General features: G+C 39.7%; 1 protein-coding gene across 4 annotated transcripts in view; it reads right to left on the bottom strand.

The window, feature by feature from the left end:
* Window positions 1-19,358, bottom strand: part of GARNL3 (GTPase activating Rap/RanGAP domain like 3) — a 949,195-nt gene that overhangs the window by 138,830 nt on the left and 791,007 nt on the right. For all 4 annotated transcript variants that reach the window (XM_085613708.1, XM_085613711.1, XM_085613709.1 and 1 more), the window contains 3 exons: window positions 16,093-16,119; window positions 12,207-12,282; window positions 8,593-8,691 (listed from right to left, as the gene is read on the bottom strand). In XM_085613708.1, coding sequence (XP_085469834.1) covers window positions 8,593-8,691; window positions 12,207-12,282; window positions 16,093-16,119 — 202 coding nt within the window. The remainder of the gene's footprint in view (window positions 1-8,592; window positions 8,692-12,206; window positions 12,283-16,092; window positions 16,120-19,358) is intronic.

Genomic DNA, 19,358 nt, shown 5'->3' with positions numbered 1-19,358 from the left:
AAACAAAGTAGCCTTCAAAAAAAAACTTAAGACATGGCTCTTCCCCTAATCCTAAGTGCTAACAGCTTCCATCCTGTATAACCGCAGCGCTGAGATGCCCAAGGGTAGTCATGCGCTTTACAAATCCCCTAAACCAAAACCTAACCTAAACCTCCTTAACCAACATTATCTATTGCAGATGCAACATTGTTTTAAACAAAGCAAAAAGGTTGTCAATAACAAATGATACAAAGTACGCTCATGAGCCTGAGTGTTTAGTGCTTAACTTTTTCTGGCCTCTAAAGTTGGGTACTTTCTCAGCAAGACTGGACTGTGGAAGAGGGGCCATGTCAGATGCAGAGGTGTTTCGGACCCAGGTAGAGGATCCCTCTTAAATTGATGTGGCACTGATGCTAGAGCCGTCTTCACTCTCCGGTAGCTGTAGTATGTTGGGGACAGACAGGTTGTGCGTCTGAATTTTTTCAAGGCCTGTGGTCACTTGTACTAGCCTACATACAACATCCTGACAACAGTGCGCCATGTCATTTTGAATGTTGACAGTTCTCCTTGTAAGAGTTTTCTTGGCTACTGCCAATGTATTGATTGAACGAGTGAAGGCATCAAAGCGTGCCATGTACTGCCTGTATCTGTGTTTTGTAGAAATTGCTCCTTCTTTATGGCAGCAATCCCACAGTCTTGCCCTTTTTACAATAGTTGCTTTGTAGATGCCTATTTACTGTCTTAGTTTGTTTGGTTTGCAGACACTGTACCAAGATGATTGATTTCTCTAGACCACCAAACAGAAGAACTGGCTGCCATGAAGTCTGACACATTGTCAATGTGGACTGTTGATGGTTGGATCCTACGGTGCCTGTGTGCCCTGCCCACAGATGTAGATGAGCCCCTGCTTTGGGACTGTCCCTCATCACTGTCCACACAGTTTGGTTGTGTTGCAAAGCTTGCTCCTAGAAGTTGAGTTGGACTAATGGGAATAGGAATTGCAATTGTGCTGTCTTCCATTTCCACATTTGTATCAGTAGCTCCTTCAGCTCCAACTGTTTCTGATACGTCCTGTGAGCCATCTATGCAAATGCATGTATATAGTTGGTGTTAAAAAATGGTTAATGTATGTTCATAATATTGTTGTAAGTGTGCTTCATGTGTTTGTTACATGTTTCTAATGAATAGATATGTGTAGTGTACTCATCAGCACGCAGTATAGCATGCCATATTGGTGTACTACATCCCCCATGATGCACTGCCAAGGTACAAAAACATCAAAAATGAGTTTTGTTTGCTGTGATGTTTTACTTGGGGAATTACAAACAGTATGTTATGTTAAGAAAGCAAAGGGGAGTTGACTTACCATGGCTGGCGCCTGCAGGATTGGAGCTGACAATGTCCAACACTCCCATCGCACTCTCTTATTCTGGTGTCTCCTCAATCAGTGATTCCATGGGAGTGGGTGGGGTTTTTTGGAGGGTCCACCACATGTGCCATGGCCCTCAGCCATCCTGCAGGCCACCTTTTCCTTTGTGCTGGATGTCAAGTCATACCAGCATTTTCTGATCTCAGGTATGGTCCTCTGGGTCATACCAAGGCAGTTCTCCTTCTTCAAGATGCTGTTCCATACCTTGGTCTTCTGGGATTCTGCAACAGTAAATAATGCCTTCCCAAAGTGCTGGTCCATGTGTGCCACACATTCATCTGGTAGAAGCTCCAACGCCTTCTCAGTAAATGTGACTTTTCTTTTCCTGCTGCCCGAATCCTTGTCCTCATCTTTCTTGGACATGGTGTTTTCCAGGAATTGCAAAAAACACGTCCAGTAGTGAGCCAAGAGCACTCCTTCCTTCCTGCACTTTCTTAGACTTCTAGGTTGTGGCCAAACCCTGGTCTGACATCATCATTCTGCATCCAATATGCAACGTTTCCTAAATTGCGATTTCTTATTTGGAAATCGTAATTTTGTGATTTGCAAAAAAGTGACATCCTATTTGCGATTGCGAATCGGTAGGAATCCCCTGTTACATACATCTCATTTTGCGATTCCCTTATAATAATTTCTACAAATTTGCAATTTGGAACTCACAAAAACAAAGTTTCGTACCCCAAGTCTCTTTTTTGAAGCTTGGATTCCTCCAGCTGGGCCATGCAGCAGAATGTATCAGGAAAATGTACACTTAAGTTGGCTAGGCTTGCCTCAAGGATCAGCTGAACTGGATTTTCAAGGTCACACCTTTGGTCACAACGTGGGTAATTGTTTCAGGTCTTCCAGAGGTTTAGAAGTTCAAAATATTCCAGAAGTTTTCAGAATAAGTCCTTAAGGACACCCTTTGGGGTTTTGAACTAACTCCAGGAGAGCCCACCAGCGGAGTCCAGCTCTCTTCTAGTTTCAACTGGTAACTGGTCACCCTAGGAAAAGGCCCGTGTGCCGCATTTTCTATCCCTGTAGCCACACATAAGTCATTCAACTGACTCTTAGAAACTACGTAATTTTCCTGGTTACAAGTGGGAGCAGGTCCAGCCCTTCAGGTCTCCTTACAGGTCTCAATCAGCAGGTGCAGTCCTTTTTTTGTTCTTCCATGGGTTTTCTGAGGAGCTGGTGGTGAGGTTTATTTTGTACAGCTCAGTAGCCAATGGGTGGGGGTGACTCCTGTATACATATAACTAATGGCGAAAATGGTCCCGGGGGCAACCCTACCTACTTTTACAGCATATCGTGTGTCTTACTACAAATTATCCCAAAGTGCACTAAAAACAATCCAAGATGTCACAGTCCTTCTGCTCTTGTTGGGAACTGGTGTGCCAGTGAGAAATGTTTTTTCAGGAATGAGCAGCCCCTCCTCTCAACCTATACTAAAATGGTACTGTGACGAGCTCCCCTTCCTACTGGGCTGGTGCCCAACTAGCAAACTTACTCAGGTCTGCCCTTGCACAAAACCATGATAGAGCTGACTTCACTTCTGTCTCTTTTAAGTTGATGAAGTATGTGGGAGCTCCCCAGCTGCCCTTACCGAGCTGATATGAATCACACTCTCCACAGCCTAACCTATTACCAGGCTTAAGCTATTGTTTCTCCTGTGGGTGCAGATTCCACACCTCATTAAGATCTAACACTGGTGAGGCATCTGCTGGCAGGCTTATACAAACAAGTCTCCAGAAGCTTCAGGCAAGGAAATTGTAACTTTCTAAAAAGTATTTTTCCTATTTATTTATTACAAATTTTTAATAAATCATAAAAATAGAGGTGGTACTATTTTTCTAGCTTGTTCCTAACATGAGATACAAGAACTAATAGTTAATAGGCACTTTGAGTTTCCTCAAAGGACAGTCAGAACCAGAGCCTTTCATAGCATAAATAGCTTGTGGGGCCTTTTTGCGGTATGAACGTGGTAATATTACATTTCTACATGGGCCACATTTAAAATAAATTGTTCCCTACCTTGTGGGCTACAAAGACTACATTGGGGTGACATCAATATTTAAAAGGGAAGTTTTTTCCCTGTCAAAAGAACTATTTGACAAGTTGGACTACAGGTTTAAGCTTCAATAGTCAGGGTACATTTGTAGGCCTGAAGCCATGTTTTCCTTGGCATGTTATTAGATGGCACAATAAGTCTACAGGTGATATTTCATTTTTCATGCCACTGGTGTAATTTTTGCACCATAAACCACAACCTTATAGGAGTGCTAAATGTGCCAGTCATGGTTTAACCAATTTCTGCATGTTTTATAGGTCAGAGTACATACTCTGGAAACTGGACTGTAGTGCTGACGTGTGCAGAGCCTTAAAACAGGAATACAAATGAGCAAAAAACAAGGGGGGAGATTTACAACAAAGTAACGCAGCACGGTGCAGCAAGTCATTTTGCTGCGCCATGCTGCATTAGTTTGGAAAGCACAGAGATGCAACATATTTGCAAGAATATGTCGCATCTCTGTGCTTCCCCTGCGCTGGCACACAAACTGCAGCCATGCGCCGGCGCAGGCACCCTTGCACCATTGTGCAAGGATGCCTGCGTCGTGGGGAGATTGTTTTTGTGCAAGAAGGGACACCTTCCTGCACAAAAACAATCACAAGAGGCTTTTTCCTCTTTCAATGTGTGCTGTAGAATGCAGCACGCATTGAAAGAGGAAAAACCGAGGAGAAATGAAAAATGTCTCCTCATTGCACCTCACTACGCCACCTCTAGGGTGGCGTAGCATTCACACGCATCTCCAGATTTACGATTTCTCGTAAATCTGGAGATGTGTCTTGTTCCATGGGTGTTGCATGGGAACACCCACAGCAACACCCATGGAACGCCCCTTCAACGCACAGTGCTGCGTGTGAAGGGGCCATATTTACGAGGAGAGGAAAAGTCACGCAGGGTGGCTTTTCCTCTCCTTGTAAATGTGGAGGAGCCCCCTGCGCCACCAGTACGTCACGAAAAGTGACGTAGTGGTGGCGCAGAGGGCTTGTAAATCTGCCCCAAGGTGACCAAGCAAAATGGACATTTTCTGACAAACATGAATGGTGAATAAATCTACCCAACCACATCCACTAGCGGATAGATATAGACATTGATTAAGACAAGAGTACACTAGGTATGATAGCAGAGTCAAACTGGGAAGACTTCCAGCCTGGAAATGTTTAACAATGAGGGCAGTAGACTAAGGTGCTACTACGATCAATGATTTGCCCTCTTACATTGTTATTAAGGGTCTCAAAGTGAGACAGCATTAACAGGATAATTTTTTATTTCTTTCCTCAAGGTGTTTTCATGCAGTTGTAAGTAAAACAAAATGCATTAAAAGCAAATAAAAGTAATATAAAGTCAATTTTGCTGCACTCTTTAATGAAATTTAGGAGTAAGAGAAGGTTTCGGGTTTTGGGCTACTGGTAGTCTTACTGTTATGGCTCAAGGATTGGATTAATTCTAGGATTAACATTAGGCTACGTGTCTTGGCTGTGATCAATCACAGGGTGAGATTCAGTCTTATGCTAAATACTAGGGTGAGCCTTAAGCTTACCATTAACATTAGGCTAAGGATCAATGCTTATGGTTAATGTAAGCCTTAGGTTCAGGGAAAGGGGTTACATGCATTATGACTACGGTCAGGGAACAGGCATAGGGACTGCATTATGCTTAGGGTCAAGGCTATCCCCTGCCATAGATTTGGTGTTGATTTGGCCTATGTGCTAGGGTTAGATTTAGGCTCAAGTTATCACTGTGCCAAGGTTCAGAGTTTAGCATGTACATTAGGCTTAGGTTTAATACTGGTTTATTAAAACTATTGCTTACCACATTTTTAGATTGCACTTTCAGGATCCCAGTCATAACCATTGTGATCATGTGTGTGTTATTTGTATCCCATTATTAATTATACTTTTTGTACAGCATTAGAGCTGAGAAAATATAATCTTGTAATCATTTTACCTTAAGTATTAATGCTCCATTCCACATGGATATTACAATGTGCACTGATATACTACATTGTTAAATTTACATATGATATAGAAATGTACCTGAGGTGTTCATCATCCTTAATATTCATGCTAAATTCCATGATTCTTGAAGTCCTAGAACCCCTTTTATTTGCAGGATTATGTCTGTAAATTACTTGCATCTGATTGTAAAGAGTAGCCTCACTTTCAATGGTGGCAAATAGAGACACGATTTTTAAAAAATAGGGAATTCAGCAGTGTGTTTATGTATCGCTATGTTTATTTCAAGGACCTATCCCATGCTCCCCATGAGAAGATCCTGCTGCCTGCTCATTTTTGTTGAAACAAAAATTTCTGTCACGTTTATTCTCCATAGACTTGTATTGATAGTGGAGTGTATAAGATCCATCCCAGACTGAATGCATTTTAGAATGACATGCTCCGAATGGCTTTTGAGTGAGAGCTCTGTTCAGTTGAAATGAGAATTGTTGCCTAGTAATTTGCTGTGCCACTTGTTATTTCTGCATTAAATGCATGTTAGGCTTTTAGTTCTTCCCACCTATTGTGTTTTATTTTAACACAGCTTATGTGCTAAGATCTAGAGCTACATTAGCCGTCTTTTTCTGAACTACAATAATTGAAGTCCTAGGGGCCTATTCACAATGGTATGTTCACAGTTGTTTTGGTTCCACAGTGCCAATGTATAAACCCACTCACGTTTTTCTTCTTTCTCAATGAAGGCTATTCTTCTTGTTAACTGCCACATCTTCCAGGGTGTTGGGAGAAAAATAGTGCATGCCTCAACTACTAGTCCATTGAATGGTTTGATCGATACCATCTGAACATTCATTTGTGTTGCTGTATTCGAGGGCAGAGTCAGTTCCTTTGACACCCTCCCTCAAAATCATCCCTTGCATCAGGGGATGCTCTCCCAGCCACCTATGTTTCTTAAAGTATTCTGCAATACACGTTCTGTGAACATTCTGAGATGAAATGAATCCCTTAAGGTATGTTGCAAGAAATATATTTAGACGTGACCGCATTATGAAATGACCAAGTCAGTGTATCCAGTCAGGATCCACAGAAACCACAATGAACAATGTAATTTAAAGCACCTTGATTCAATTGGATGTGCTCAATTTTCTACATTGTCACTCTTGGATCCTTCTGAAATCCAGATGGTCACGGTATACATAAACTTAGCTCTTCAAGGCCCACCTGTGACCCTATTGTAGCATTCACATCTATAGCAAATATTGAATGGATAGACATCAAACCAAACAAATAGCTTATTCTGAGTAAATGTCTATATTCATGGCAAGAATTGTGTAATTCCTTTCCATATTAGTTCTGTAACAGAGAGTAATATTCCAATGATCCCAAAAATCTAAAATACTACTTTATGGACTCACTTGTTAACATCTCTTTTTGGGTTCTAAATGAAAGTTTAAAAAAGAAAACTAATGTAAACATGCTAATGAGCGATATGATTTCATGCAGATTTAGTCAAAAACAATTGGCAAATTGAAAACTCCCTTTTAACTCATCCCCCTTGACAGATTAGTTGGTAAACTAAGCTCCATGTGCTAAATATCTGCTGAATTTTATGAAAAGTCTTCGAATGCAACAAAGTTACAAACTAATCAGAAAAAAACTATTTGGATTAAAATCACAATTTTGAGTCCAAGTTATTTGAAGAGGAATTTCAATTTTAAAATAGAAAATTCAAAATTACGATTTTAATCATCACACTTGTGTACATTTTTTACCTCATTTGACTTCCAACACTTTTGCTTTTTAACAAAACCTGCTGGATGGATTTTCACAAAACCAAAATAGGATTGATAGATAGATTAGGCCGCTTCACCTCATAAAGAGATTACAATTGTTTTCTGTAATGTCTATTATTTGCATCTTTTTCAATAATGCAGGTTTCATCTCAGTAGGGATACCTCACACCTATTAATAGTAACCAATAACATATATTTTAAACTCAAGAACATTTGCTTTTTAAAAAGACCTTCTGAGTCAATTTTCATGAAATTAAAATTGGATTGTGAGAGGGACCAGGCTGGTTCACCACATCCAAATTTTGTGCAAATCCAACAAGCATTCTTGTGCTAAATAAAAAAGAATGATCATTTGGGAATCAACATGGAGGGTAATTTGCTATTTGATTTCCCTACTATAACCTTTTGACCCCTTGATAGATGTTAATTGCAAGCCCCCTGCTATCAACAGTTCATGTTAGTCTTTGAGCAGTGGAGAATGCAATATGCATATATAAAACAGATTGTGCTCCTTCCAGAACCAAAGGACCCACGGGAAGTGGTGCGTACGTTGGCAGAGCACGCCGACAATAACGTTTCTGTACTCAAAAGTTTGATGTGAAGCACTCTCAGGACCAGGAAAAGACAATTTTCAGGAATCAGTTTATTTACATATTAGGCATCAAACAGCAAAGTCCCATTTCTGCCTCCGTCCTCTTAGTTTGCTGCAGGTGAATAAGCATGGGAGCCCGAAATCTCCAAACACAAACTCCTTGCTGCTAGCAAAGAATAACACATACTCTCCAGGAGTCTTGATGAAAAAAGTTTAATCCTCGGGCAACAACTCAACGCATTTCGAGAACACCGATTACAAATGCATTCCAACAGTGAAAATGGACTAATAAACACCAACTAGTGACATAAACATAGGTGTAGGACTACAGGCTTCTCAAGTTAATGCTGACGCCATCTTAGAATAGCAGACTCAATAGCAATTTCATTTAGAAAAACGGTGTTCATGTTGACATATGACAAAATTCATGGCACACAGATGATATAAACAGGTCAGAATATCAAGATGACTGCTAATACATGATTAACATTATTGAATTAATGAGACTTCGATCTCAATACTTGTACATGCTAAATATGATTGCTTTTTCTACAACAATACGTGGCTGGAAGAGTAAGTGGTTGGAAAAATATACAAGTACTCACTGTCTGATAGCTCAACCTGTTGCATAATAAAACTCCCGCTCACTCATATGTTGTATTATTATTATTATGCCATTGCGACATGCAAATACCATGCAACAAGCATGTATATATATATATCACAGAGAGAGAGAGAGAGAGAGAGAGAAATAAACAGATGTTCCCAGATAGTTTATAGGAAATAATCATCTAAACACTTACTTTTGGTGTCCAGCCCGCCTCTATAGCCTATCCAACTTTTCAGTGTTATTGTATCACCCATGAGGTTTAATAATTTTTGAAAACTTTCACTCCCAGTTTCTAAAACAAGAGCAGATATGAGTAATTAAGAGATTTATCATTGAACACACATTCTACTTATATCACGGTATACATATTTAAAAATGCAAAGATAATGGAAAACATAAGGATGCGTGGTTTAAAACTCAAGTATAACTGTTAACATATTCTGATTGGTAATGTCTTTGCACTTTCATGGTAGTTGTGAAAGGGTTTATATATGGAACAAAAATGCAAAATTTGACCTTTTCATAATGTCCTGCAGACGTTATGAAAGGTTGCTATCAACCCTCAGAAAACTACATTTTTACAATTTGAATCTCATTTTGATTTGTGTGAAAAAAAAATCAAGGATGATTTGGGATATTTGACACCTAGATCATTGAAACTTTCATTATTTTACTTTGGCAACTGCTTTTGCTAGAAATTGTTTCCAGTTAGCACAGTACAATGTGTAAAACCAGCACTAGAGATCTGTAAGTAAGCATAAGGTATATAAATACAAAATTTATTTAAGATTTTACAGCCTTCCAGCATATATTCTTAATAGTAAATCGTAAAGCCACTGACTACTAAGCGACTTGTCAAATGCTCAATTTATTGCTCAAAATTGATCTTTAAGTAGAATAACCCGACACAATGAAGAACAATTTCAATTTCTGGACAGCAAATCAGTAGAGTGATAGGCCTCATAGTTCCCAAATATTATTTGCAGATAACTTAAGTGAATGGCAAATCTCTGCATGTTCCAACAGTTGCCTACAGTCAACAAATATTTGATGACACATTTTAAGATACCTTTTGTGTACAAGTTAAAATTAGCTCGGAAAATACCACAAGAGTGTAATTCAAATAAAACTGTATTTTCCAATGTAAGAAGAGACTTTCTGATGGATAACTATATCACAATCCTTTACTGAATTCATGTGTCTTTCTAACTGAATGCCTTTGCAAACAATGAAACAAGTCATCATTTTACATATAAAATAGTAAAAGATTGGATACATTTGAAATATACATGTATAAAGAGATGAAAGACGTTTTCTGAAATAGCTATTCTTTGCATTATTATCAACAAGGTAGGGATTCATCTATGTAAGAACACGATACACCTTTGCATACTCTTTGCAATAGTCTTCACTAAAATGTATATTTAAAACATATTGTACAACAATTAAAAACAAAATCAATTAATGTCAAAAATTTAAGCAAGACTCCATTCTAAAAAAAGATATGTAACACTATTGAAACAAATTCTATGCAAACATCAAAAACATCCACATACAAATTATAAAATATATAAAATAAATTATATTTGTAATTTGAAAAAGGAATTCAAATACAAAAGTATTTCACATTTTTAAATGTTCTTAAAATGTAAATTTTAAAAAACGATTAATTTTAGTGCAGGTTCATTTTACCATACAAAATAAATTCAATAAAGTAGTTTATGATATACACAATTATTCCATTGTAAAAACTTAAACTAAAGTAAAAATATTTGGTTGTTAAATATTAATGTAAATTAATTGACCGTAGAGCAAGATGCAAAAATACTACAGCACAATTAACTTAATTTTTAATTACATCCTGACATGTAAAAAATAGAATAAATGTATTTAAATTATTTTTCTAAATTTGCACCTAAAGTAAAATAAAAAATGAATTACTTTATTATGGATTAATACTTATTGAAAGTGATTTGTAAAACTAAGTAAAACAAATGCAATTCTATTCAAAAATATTAAAGTTACACTAATTTATAAATTTACAAAAGTTTACAAAATATTTGATAGTTAAATAATACGTATTATTTTGATGTCTTTAACTGATATTTATTTGTATTTTTAGCTTATAAAAGTTAATTTAATTTAACATTATTTTCTATTTTTTTTAATTTGAAGTCCCTACTGCCATTATTTCCTGCAGGGAGGTGTTGGAGGAGAAGTGGTTGGCAGTGTGTGGTGTTGATCTTATTTCTTTATTGCCGGTACTTACTTTCACTCCTAAATTTGACTCCACATTCTTTTCAGGGGGTGGAAACATGTAGCCTACACTTTTGAGTAAATGTACATTTAGATTTTTTGAATAGCTAAAAGTAGTAGTTACTTAAAAGTGTAAGAGTAAATCACACTTGTAAGTTACTCATAAGTGTAAGTTGCCTTTGTGAATAACTCTGAATGTATCTATGTATCTGCTCTAGCACCATGATGCTATGGAATATGGTCGATTCTTCAGGCATATGAGATGTGAGTGAATTAGTCAGTGTAGTGATACACAATTCAAAACTGGATATCGCTACGGTATAATAAACAGATTTGGAACCCATGGCTTTATGGCATTTCATGAATACAAATGAAAGAAACATTGGTCATTAGAATACTTGTGTTAGCACATTGTGTATGACCGTGTTAGCATGTGTTAGCTTATGAAAGCTGGATCTATTTACTTTGCTAATGCTAGCCATTCAATGCAGGCTATCCCAAAATGTCACTCTTGAGTAATGCACATATTCTTAAACATTGTTTAACAAAGGAGCAGTACCTCACTCCATTACTAAATATACCTCTTGAGCCTGGCACAAGGGCCTCGAGAGTCTTTTTCACAATCTATCTCACAGGTGCATTGCTGTAAGCCATTTGTCCAAATCATTCCAAACTGCCTCCTAAACTTCAAGATACCCGAGAATTATGAACAAAGTAAACTTACATGTATTTCACCCCCTAAGAAATGTATAGATAGTAGGGTTTAGACAGACATTCTCACCCTTAACGCTGTGATGGAATTGCATACATTAATACTGGCATGCCATGATACTCTCATGGGTAACATGGACATCAGCGGGACCACCCATGGCTGTTCAAGAGTGGCTCAATGCAGTAAATCTTTAGCTGAGAAGTGGGAGCACAGCTGTGTTATACAGGAAGACATGAGCTGAACCTAGAAGTGCACTCTATTCACAGACGTCTGCAAAACCAGGAGGAGCACTTCATGTGCCTCACCGCATGCACCCCCAGGCCAAGAAGTGACTGGGAGCCCTGTTAGGGCCCCCTTTGTTGCCTCTCCACCACCCTTTGCATAGCTAACAGCCATGAAAAGGGCGACAGACAGGCAACACCAAATATGCTTGGTGGTGCCACAGCAGCACCGCCACCATATTAGTACTCCTGACCACTGCATAACCACAGCAGATTTCTTGATTCCCAGCTGACGCAGCGGTCCTGTGGCGGTCCTACCACCACACTCATAATACTGCAGGCGGGCCTGCAATGTGGCGATAGTCAAACCGCCACCTTGGGAACGGCAGTCCTATGGACCGCTGAACTCGCAATAAGGTCCAAAGAAAAAGTAGGACTAGTATAAATGTAAAGGATTGTGCTATATGCAGTAGTATTATCCAAAGAATACCTAGAAGATATATATAAGATTCTTCTTAAGTTTTCATAATATGAGAGAATTCAAACACAGTTATAGAACTCTGTGAACCAAAGAAATTACTCGATTTCAAAACAAAATTGAATATGCAAAAGACTTACCATTACTGAACATTTCATCATCTGTAAGTTGCCCTTCTTTGGCATAAAGAACTCCAAACTTGAAATTTACAGAGCCCTTTGAATACAAGGAAAAAAACAAAGGATGAAACCATAATCCATTTAATAGAAGAAATGATAAACACAAAGTGGGAATATCTCACATTGGAAAAGGGCCTGTTGAACAGATGACCTGCAGCGTAATGCAGAGAATCCATTTCCCCTGACACTCAATGTGCTCCTCGTGAATGCCATGAACACATTTTGATTAATGGAGCCATGTGGCAGTGCAGATATATTTCAAAAGCCAGACTTCTTGCCTGCCCTGCTTTAAAAGCCTCTTCAGTGACATTAAGATACATGAAACTCAGGATGAGTTTTCACTACCTGTTTCTTTTATCTTCCTTTGAAAGTATTCCCTGAGTTGCTGCTGTCACTGCTATACTTTGTGAGTAAGCTACAAACACGTTAAATATCCAAATCATGTCTAACTTGTTTGACCTGCTCATTGATAAACATTCTGGCAGAAATATAAATACTGTATTAAAAATAAATTGAACTTATCATGAAGATACACCCAGTGAAAGAACTCTTTTAGGACAAGTATTAGAAACAGTAAAACTGAAAACAAAAGAGTATCGTATCCATTAAAAAATGCCTAGAGAGAGATTACTCAATGTATTGTTGATTTTGGCTGGTTTATGTGTTGATATTTATCTCATGTTTCATTTTTTTGTTTGTTTGTTTTTGTGGAGTTTTTTATAGCGCGAACTAGACCCGAAGGTATCAGAGTGCTTTACATGAGCACCAGTTATGTTACAGATGGACACATTCATTTTTGTCAGGCACAGGGAGATGAAGTGATTTGCCCAGATTCACAGAACATTGAGCGTCCCTGCTGAGACTCGAACCCGGTTTCCCAGCTCCAACGTGGACCACACTAGCCATTTGGATTTGGAATGTAAAGTTCCTCAGAAAAAAGTTGTTGTCTTTTTCCTAATCCTAGCTATACTTAGGCTATATAATAGGTAATTATGTAATATGATCATAAACAATAAGGACAGATTGTAATGTCACCAGAATGCTGAGATGGTAATATAGAACCATATCAAATGTTTTTGCAACTTTTAAAAAAATTGCAAACAGTAAGTTTAATACTAGATTATGGGGTTTATTGCGATGTCGGGTGGATCGTTGCGGATTGGGAGACGACTGATTTTAGGTTGGCGGTTCTGATCACAGTATTTCGATGCAAGCGCCCATAGGGGCAGTCAGAAACATCAATTTTTCAATGGAAGCTTGTGTGGCGGATGGAAAAGGCCTGCACAAGCTTCCATTGAAAAATGGATGTTTTCAAACATCCCTGCACTGTGAGGCAGGCACCTCAGCGTGCCTGCCACATGGTGCTGGGGTGTTTAGGGGGTCATAATAGGTGGAGTGGAGGGCCAGGAGGAAAGGTGGTCCTGCTAGGGGCCTTCAATGAGCTACTGAAAGCCTTTCCATGTCAGAAAGGTGGATATGAAATGACCTCATAATCCTGACAGCAGAGGCGCCACCATTAAGGGATTATGAAGTGTTTCTGATGCACCAACAGGCTCCTTGAGCCTGTTTGAAATGCCGCAGATGGTCCCTCTGCCTTCTGCCTCCGACCACACACATTATAATGCATTGGTCACACCACGGCAGCAGATGGTGGTCAGACCTCCAAAGAGGAGCTGTCCTTTGCGGTCCGACCGCCATTGAAATCGGCTCCTAGATTGTTTAGATGCGTTGCTCCGTTGAAGAGCTTTTTTCTATAAATGTGCATTTTTGCTGCATCTTTTTCTTTGACCATACACCATCGGATATAGCTGAACAATTTATTTAGTGTTCATATCCCATACTTCGTTTTAATTCATGTCTGATTGGCTAACTAATAAAATTATTTTTTTGACACAATCTAGACATTTTTAACTCACTTTCACTTATCACGATCTACACAATACCAGCTCCGCAGTAATTTTGGCGTTGAAGTCCACCAGGGTGGCATTGGGCCTCTCCTGGTGGGGCCCGATGATGAAGCATGTCACCAACTAGGTTGGTGAGTGAGGGCTTTCTAAAGAACCTAGTTGGATTCTACATGCATGCTCTTCTTTTCAGAAAGGCTCACTCTTTCGTTGATTTGATTTTATTACTTGGGGGACTAAGAGTGCTCCTTAGCTAATTTTCCTCTCTCTCTCATTGTTTCCTTTGCATCTTTTACTACTTCACTGTAGCTATAGAGTCAGAGTTACAGTTGAAATTCATATCTCACTGCAGTAAGGTATTCCTAACTTTTGCGTATGAAATACCTATATCACTGTCTGACTTGGACTGGCCAGTTTTATTTTGAGCCACCAGTCATTTGACATCCACTTGCTTTTTTATTATGTGTGTTTTGCAGTGGCACCAAAGAAATGCATGCAGCGATCTGGCTTTCAGCATTTTGTGACTTGTTCTTTATGTTTTTGTCTTGTGTATATGTTTATCTCAATTTCATATTTGACAAGACCCCCTTTGCAAAGATATGTGTATATTCACCTATTAAATTAATAAAAAACGGAGTGACAGTCAGATGCTGTATGAATGAGAATTTAACATATAGCTAGGTATTCTAGTTCTGATGAGAGCTGGCGACCCCATCTAGGTGCTACTCTATAGCTGAAACATGTTGACCTCCATGATGCTGGAGGAGGAATGCCCCTATGCCTCCCTGATATGTTTGAATAATTTTGTTGGCCGTTCTACAGTAAAGTATTATTTTTGGAAGGAGCGTGAGATCTTTAACCTGTACACAGGTTCCCGCACCACTTCTCCAGAAAGTACTCCCTATAAAGAGGGAGCCTATTCGTACTATAACCATTTCTGGTGAATGTGCAGTCTCATGATGAAGTATGACACCAAGGTTAGTGTGTGAGGGTTTGCCATACATTTGTTTGGTATTCCTGGTTCCTTTCAGGGTAATTCCAGGGGGGTTTGTTAGTAGGTCAGTCGTTTACTAAGCCATATGATTATGACTCGCTCCATAAAAAGATATTTGAGCAAGCAATTTAGCTCTTTAACACTGCAGTCATCCTTTCTTAGTTTTCCCAAATTAATATTACAGACTAACTTGTAAGATTTCAGCTCACAGTCTGCACCAGACTACGTAGGGCATTCTCCACGACAGGATTCATGTTACAGTCTTTCTATCTGTGTCTAACCTATGTTCTCAGATAGTCAGCAAGTTAATAATTATCTGGGATTTAGTATATTCCAAAATAGGAAAGGATTCAATTTTTGTCAGCACATACGGTGTACTAACTGCTTCATTAAATATAGTTGTTGTGGACTTTGTGAGAACACACTACAGCATGTGCTTTAATAAATAACTTTGTACAGTTATTCAACCAGCATGATCTAAAAAAAACCATAAAGCACAAATAGAATGAAACATCACATCAGCCTCTTGTTCTCCCTCTCTCTGTACCTTTAACACCTGGTTCATCACCTGATTTGGAATGCTACATAGCATCCCCAAAATGCCCTCCCTTAAACATACTAATAAAGGAGAAGACTGAATAATGTCCAGGTTGATGGCAGGTTAACACATCTAGAATTATGCACTGTTGTCAAATCTATTTCATCCTCAATTTCAATTAGCTTATTAGACATACCTAATGCATTATATTTGTCAAATCAAGCACAACTTGTAGTAGGTTGATTTTGATCATCATCTAACAAATTTTTCATACTTTCTTTTAGGCACCAGACACCAGACAATCACCAGACACCAGACAATCAAAAAATCAGTCAGGCCCTGTAAAAATTAAAAATGGCCGATGTTGAATTTTGCTACTCAAATTGGAATAGGTGCATTGGTTTAACATACCTCTTGTTCTTCTAATACCAGCAGGTCCTGTTATTAAAAAAGAAAACAGCAAAAAGTAAGTGAAATGAAAGGAAGAAATAGCTTTACAAGTCATTAATCTTAAATCAATAAGATGACCATTATATATTTTAGTGTAGTCTATCTGTGAGTGGATTCTATAAACCAATACATAACATTTTATATACCCTGCCTTGGTATTGTAATTTGTGCTGCAAAAGGGGCTATGCGATACATCTTAAAGTCTAGAATGAGTTTAAAAAAACTGATTTTATCAGTTTGATAGGGCACCGGCATGCTCTATTTTGCATCTTTTTCACAACCTTTCAACATAGAGATGTTCTATTTCTATGAGCAATATATTGATGTTAAAGGTGGTCTAATCAAATGATTGTCTAATTATGGGGAAATCATTCCTGAAAGTGAAAGAAGACATCAATCATGTTCATCCATAGTTTGTTTACAATGTGCATACAAAGCACCATCTATTGAAGCTACCTACAGGTCATATATGCTGTAGGGAATCATTCAACATGGTACCATTATAGCAATTAGAAGTGCCTATACAGTGGCGGCTGGTGGATTTTGAAAGTGTTAGGTGAGAAATGTTGTAGCCTAATGTAATAAGCGAGTGAGCGAAGCGAGCGAGCCTGAACAGCAAAAGGAGGGTGCAGGGGGTTCTCCCCGCGCAATAAAATGTTGAAAAAAATTGATTCAAATGTTGGGTTTTACACCACATATTTACTGCAAATTGTTGGAAAAAAGGGGCATCCAAATATAGCATTTTTATGAATAACTGATTTGAGAGAGAGGGCCCTCTACATTAAAAAATGAATACCACTTTTCGTAGCTACATACCTGGATCACTTTTATGCAATATCTTGAGATGCATTAGCATGTGTGTGTTTTGCCTCTGTAGTTTCCTGTGCGCCCTTCAATGCGTGTGGCAGGTTTATTTCGTCAGTGCTGGCCTACCAGACCATAACTTACAAGGGCTGCTATCACGTCACTTAAGCTTGAAATCCATCATGGGTGCTGTCAGCCACAAAGGTGGTTCCTGTTATGACACGTCCCACGTCTTTGGCCATTTTCAGATGCCAAAGAGCACACATTGCTCTGGAAATGCGACTGACCTTCATCACCTTTGCTCCCAGGCTGCCTGCCCAGTCTTCCCCCTAAGGGCGAAGGGATAATGGCGTATTTCTCTTTTCGTAGTGAGAGAAGACGCTAAAAAATGCTTGAAATAAACAGCATCATATATTTTCTGACAGACCTTATAGGGAAAAAAATTGTGCATTTTATTTACTGTCCGTAAATCCCAACTAGGAAGTAAACATGATTTTGAAACAGAATATTTAACTAAGGAAGTTTTGAAAATGTGCCTGTAATTTAAGGTTAAGAGATTAATCCATGACACCAGTTTTCCAGCCCTGGCTTTCCTTTTTCAAATCTTTTTTGCTGGGAGGGTTAGGCCAATTGAACTGAAACAGACTACAATTCCCAAAATGCACAAGCATGACTTATGACACTCTAGAAGCTGAAATGTCCTGTCCCTGGTGACATGGAGTTATTTGGTGAGCCTGTTATAACGTGATGGTAGAAACGTACCTGTTGGTGAAAATATGAGAAGAAGAAACTTTTCATGATTGTCCAAAACAATGTCTATCGGCAGCTGATGCCACCCACGCCACCCATGTACACTTGTTGCAGTGGGGGACTGAGTCCCAGGATCATTCGGGGCAGGAGGAGGCCCTTGACATTCACCGCACCAGAATTTTATCGGCCAGCACTGCATAGCGCACAGACTCTTCCCACGGTGCAGGACGCTTGTTGAAGCATGGGACTATGAGAAGGCCCTTGACTTTAATTGCACCTGCACTTTATCGGCCAATGCTATGCAGTGCACAAACTCTTACCACAGTGCGGGACACTTGTTGAAGCGAGGGACTGCGAGTCCCAGGATCACCATGGGTAAGAGGAGGGCCTTGACTTTCACAGCACTTACACTGTATGGCCAGTGCTATATAGCACACAGACTCTTCCCGTGGAATGCTTGTTGCAGTGTGGGACTGTCAGTGATTGCAATGGAGAAAAAAAGTGCAGTTACTCTGTACCAGAGTACCTGCTCGGTTCTGGGAAGTGTTGTACTCTCCAATTAAAAGCATTATGTTTCTCTTCGTGGGGAGGACCGAGGGTGACACCATTCTCTACGAGGAGGCCCGGGGTCTCTATAAGTGCCAGATTTCCGTAGCCTGGTGTAAACTTCTAGAACACTTCCAGCAGCTTGCCCAAAACAATGACCTACCCTTGTGAATCACCACCCACTAGACGCCTCTGATGGTCTCCACCATGGCGGACTCCGCCTCTGCGGCCCTCCGGCTGCCCTGGCGCATTGCCACTGCCCAGCTAGCGCCAGACACACTGGTCCTTTTTTTAATACTTGTCCTGACCCCGCATTACCAACCTCCTCATTACCCATCAATATACCGGACCATATACTCCTGTACGCCACATCTTACTGCACCACATTCTCAGCTGTATGTTACTGTCCCCACTGACTTGTATCCTTGCAGTCGTGGCTGACGGCATAACTGGGGGGGGGGATCGGTTATAATTACAAATTTTAAAAACTTACCTTACCGGATCCTGAGTCCCGCGCCGCCTCAGCTCCTGGCAGTGGCCGGGTCCCGACTTCGGCGTTAATCTTTTCCCGCTACAGGAAGCACCCACAGGCAGCCTCCCTCCTTGGGTCCTAAGCCAATCGCAACGCTGCAATGGCAGCGTTGTGATTAGTGAGGCGCAGCGGAGAGCGCCCCAGCCGGGAGCCTAACCGGAGGCCCTTTTCTCTATGTAGGCTGCGTGCAGCCTACATAGAGAAAAGGGAGAGTGCGCATGACTGGGGGGCCGACCCAAGCAGTCAGGGCCCTCAACAGTGGGCAAGCCACTCCCCTCTGCCCTCGAGCAGGACTGGTCAACAACCAGGCACTTCTGCTTTCTCACAGTGCAAGAAAAACAAACATAAAATGGTAGTTTTTACCATTTTATGTTTCTGCTTCTCGCACTGCGAGAAAGCAGTAGGGCAACGCCCCACGCCCCTATGGAGGAGTTGCTACTGTGCCTATATTATAATCAACATACACAAATAGGGCAGATCTGCACTCAAATAAATCAGAAATCACAAATACCTCTCTGGTGTGGTCCTCCAGTGAGGCAATATTAAGCTGACATTTTTTTTAATCTTGAGTTGTGTTACAGTCCATGTAGTCATT

Source organism: Triturus cristatus, chromosome 1_2 (assembly GCF_964204655.1).
Source record: "Triturus cristatus chromosome 1_2, aTriCri1.1, whole genome shotgun sequence".
In the NCBI taxonomy this organism is placed as follows: domain Eukaryota; kingdom Metazoa; phylum Chordata; class Amphibia; order Caudata; family Salamandridae; genus Triturus; species Triturus cristatus.
Note: the sequence above shows the minus strand (reverse complement) of the source record. Positions and strands in the feature narration are given on the sequence as shown.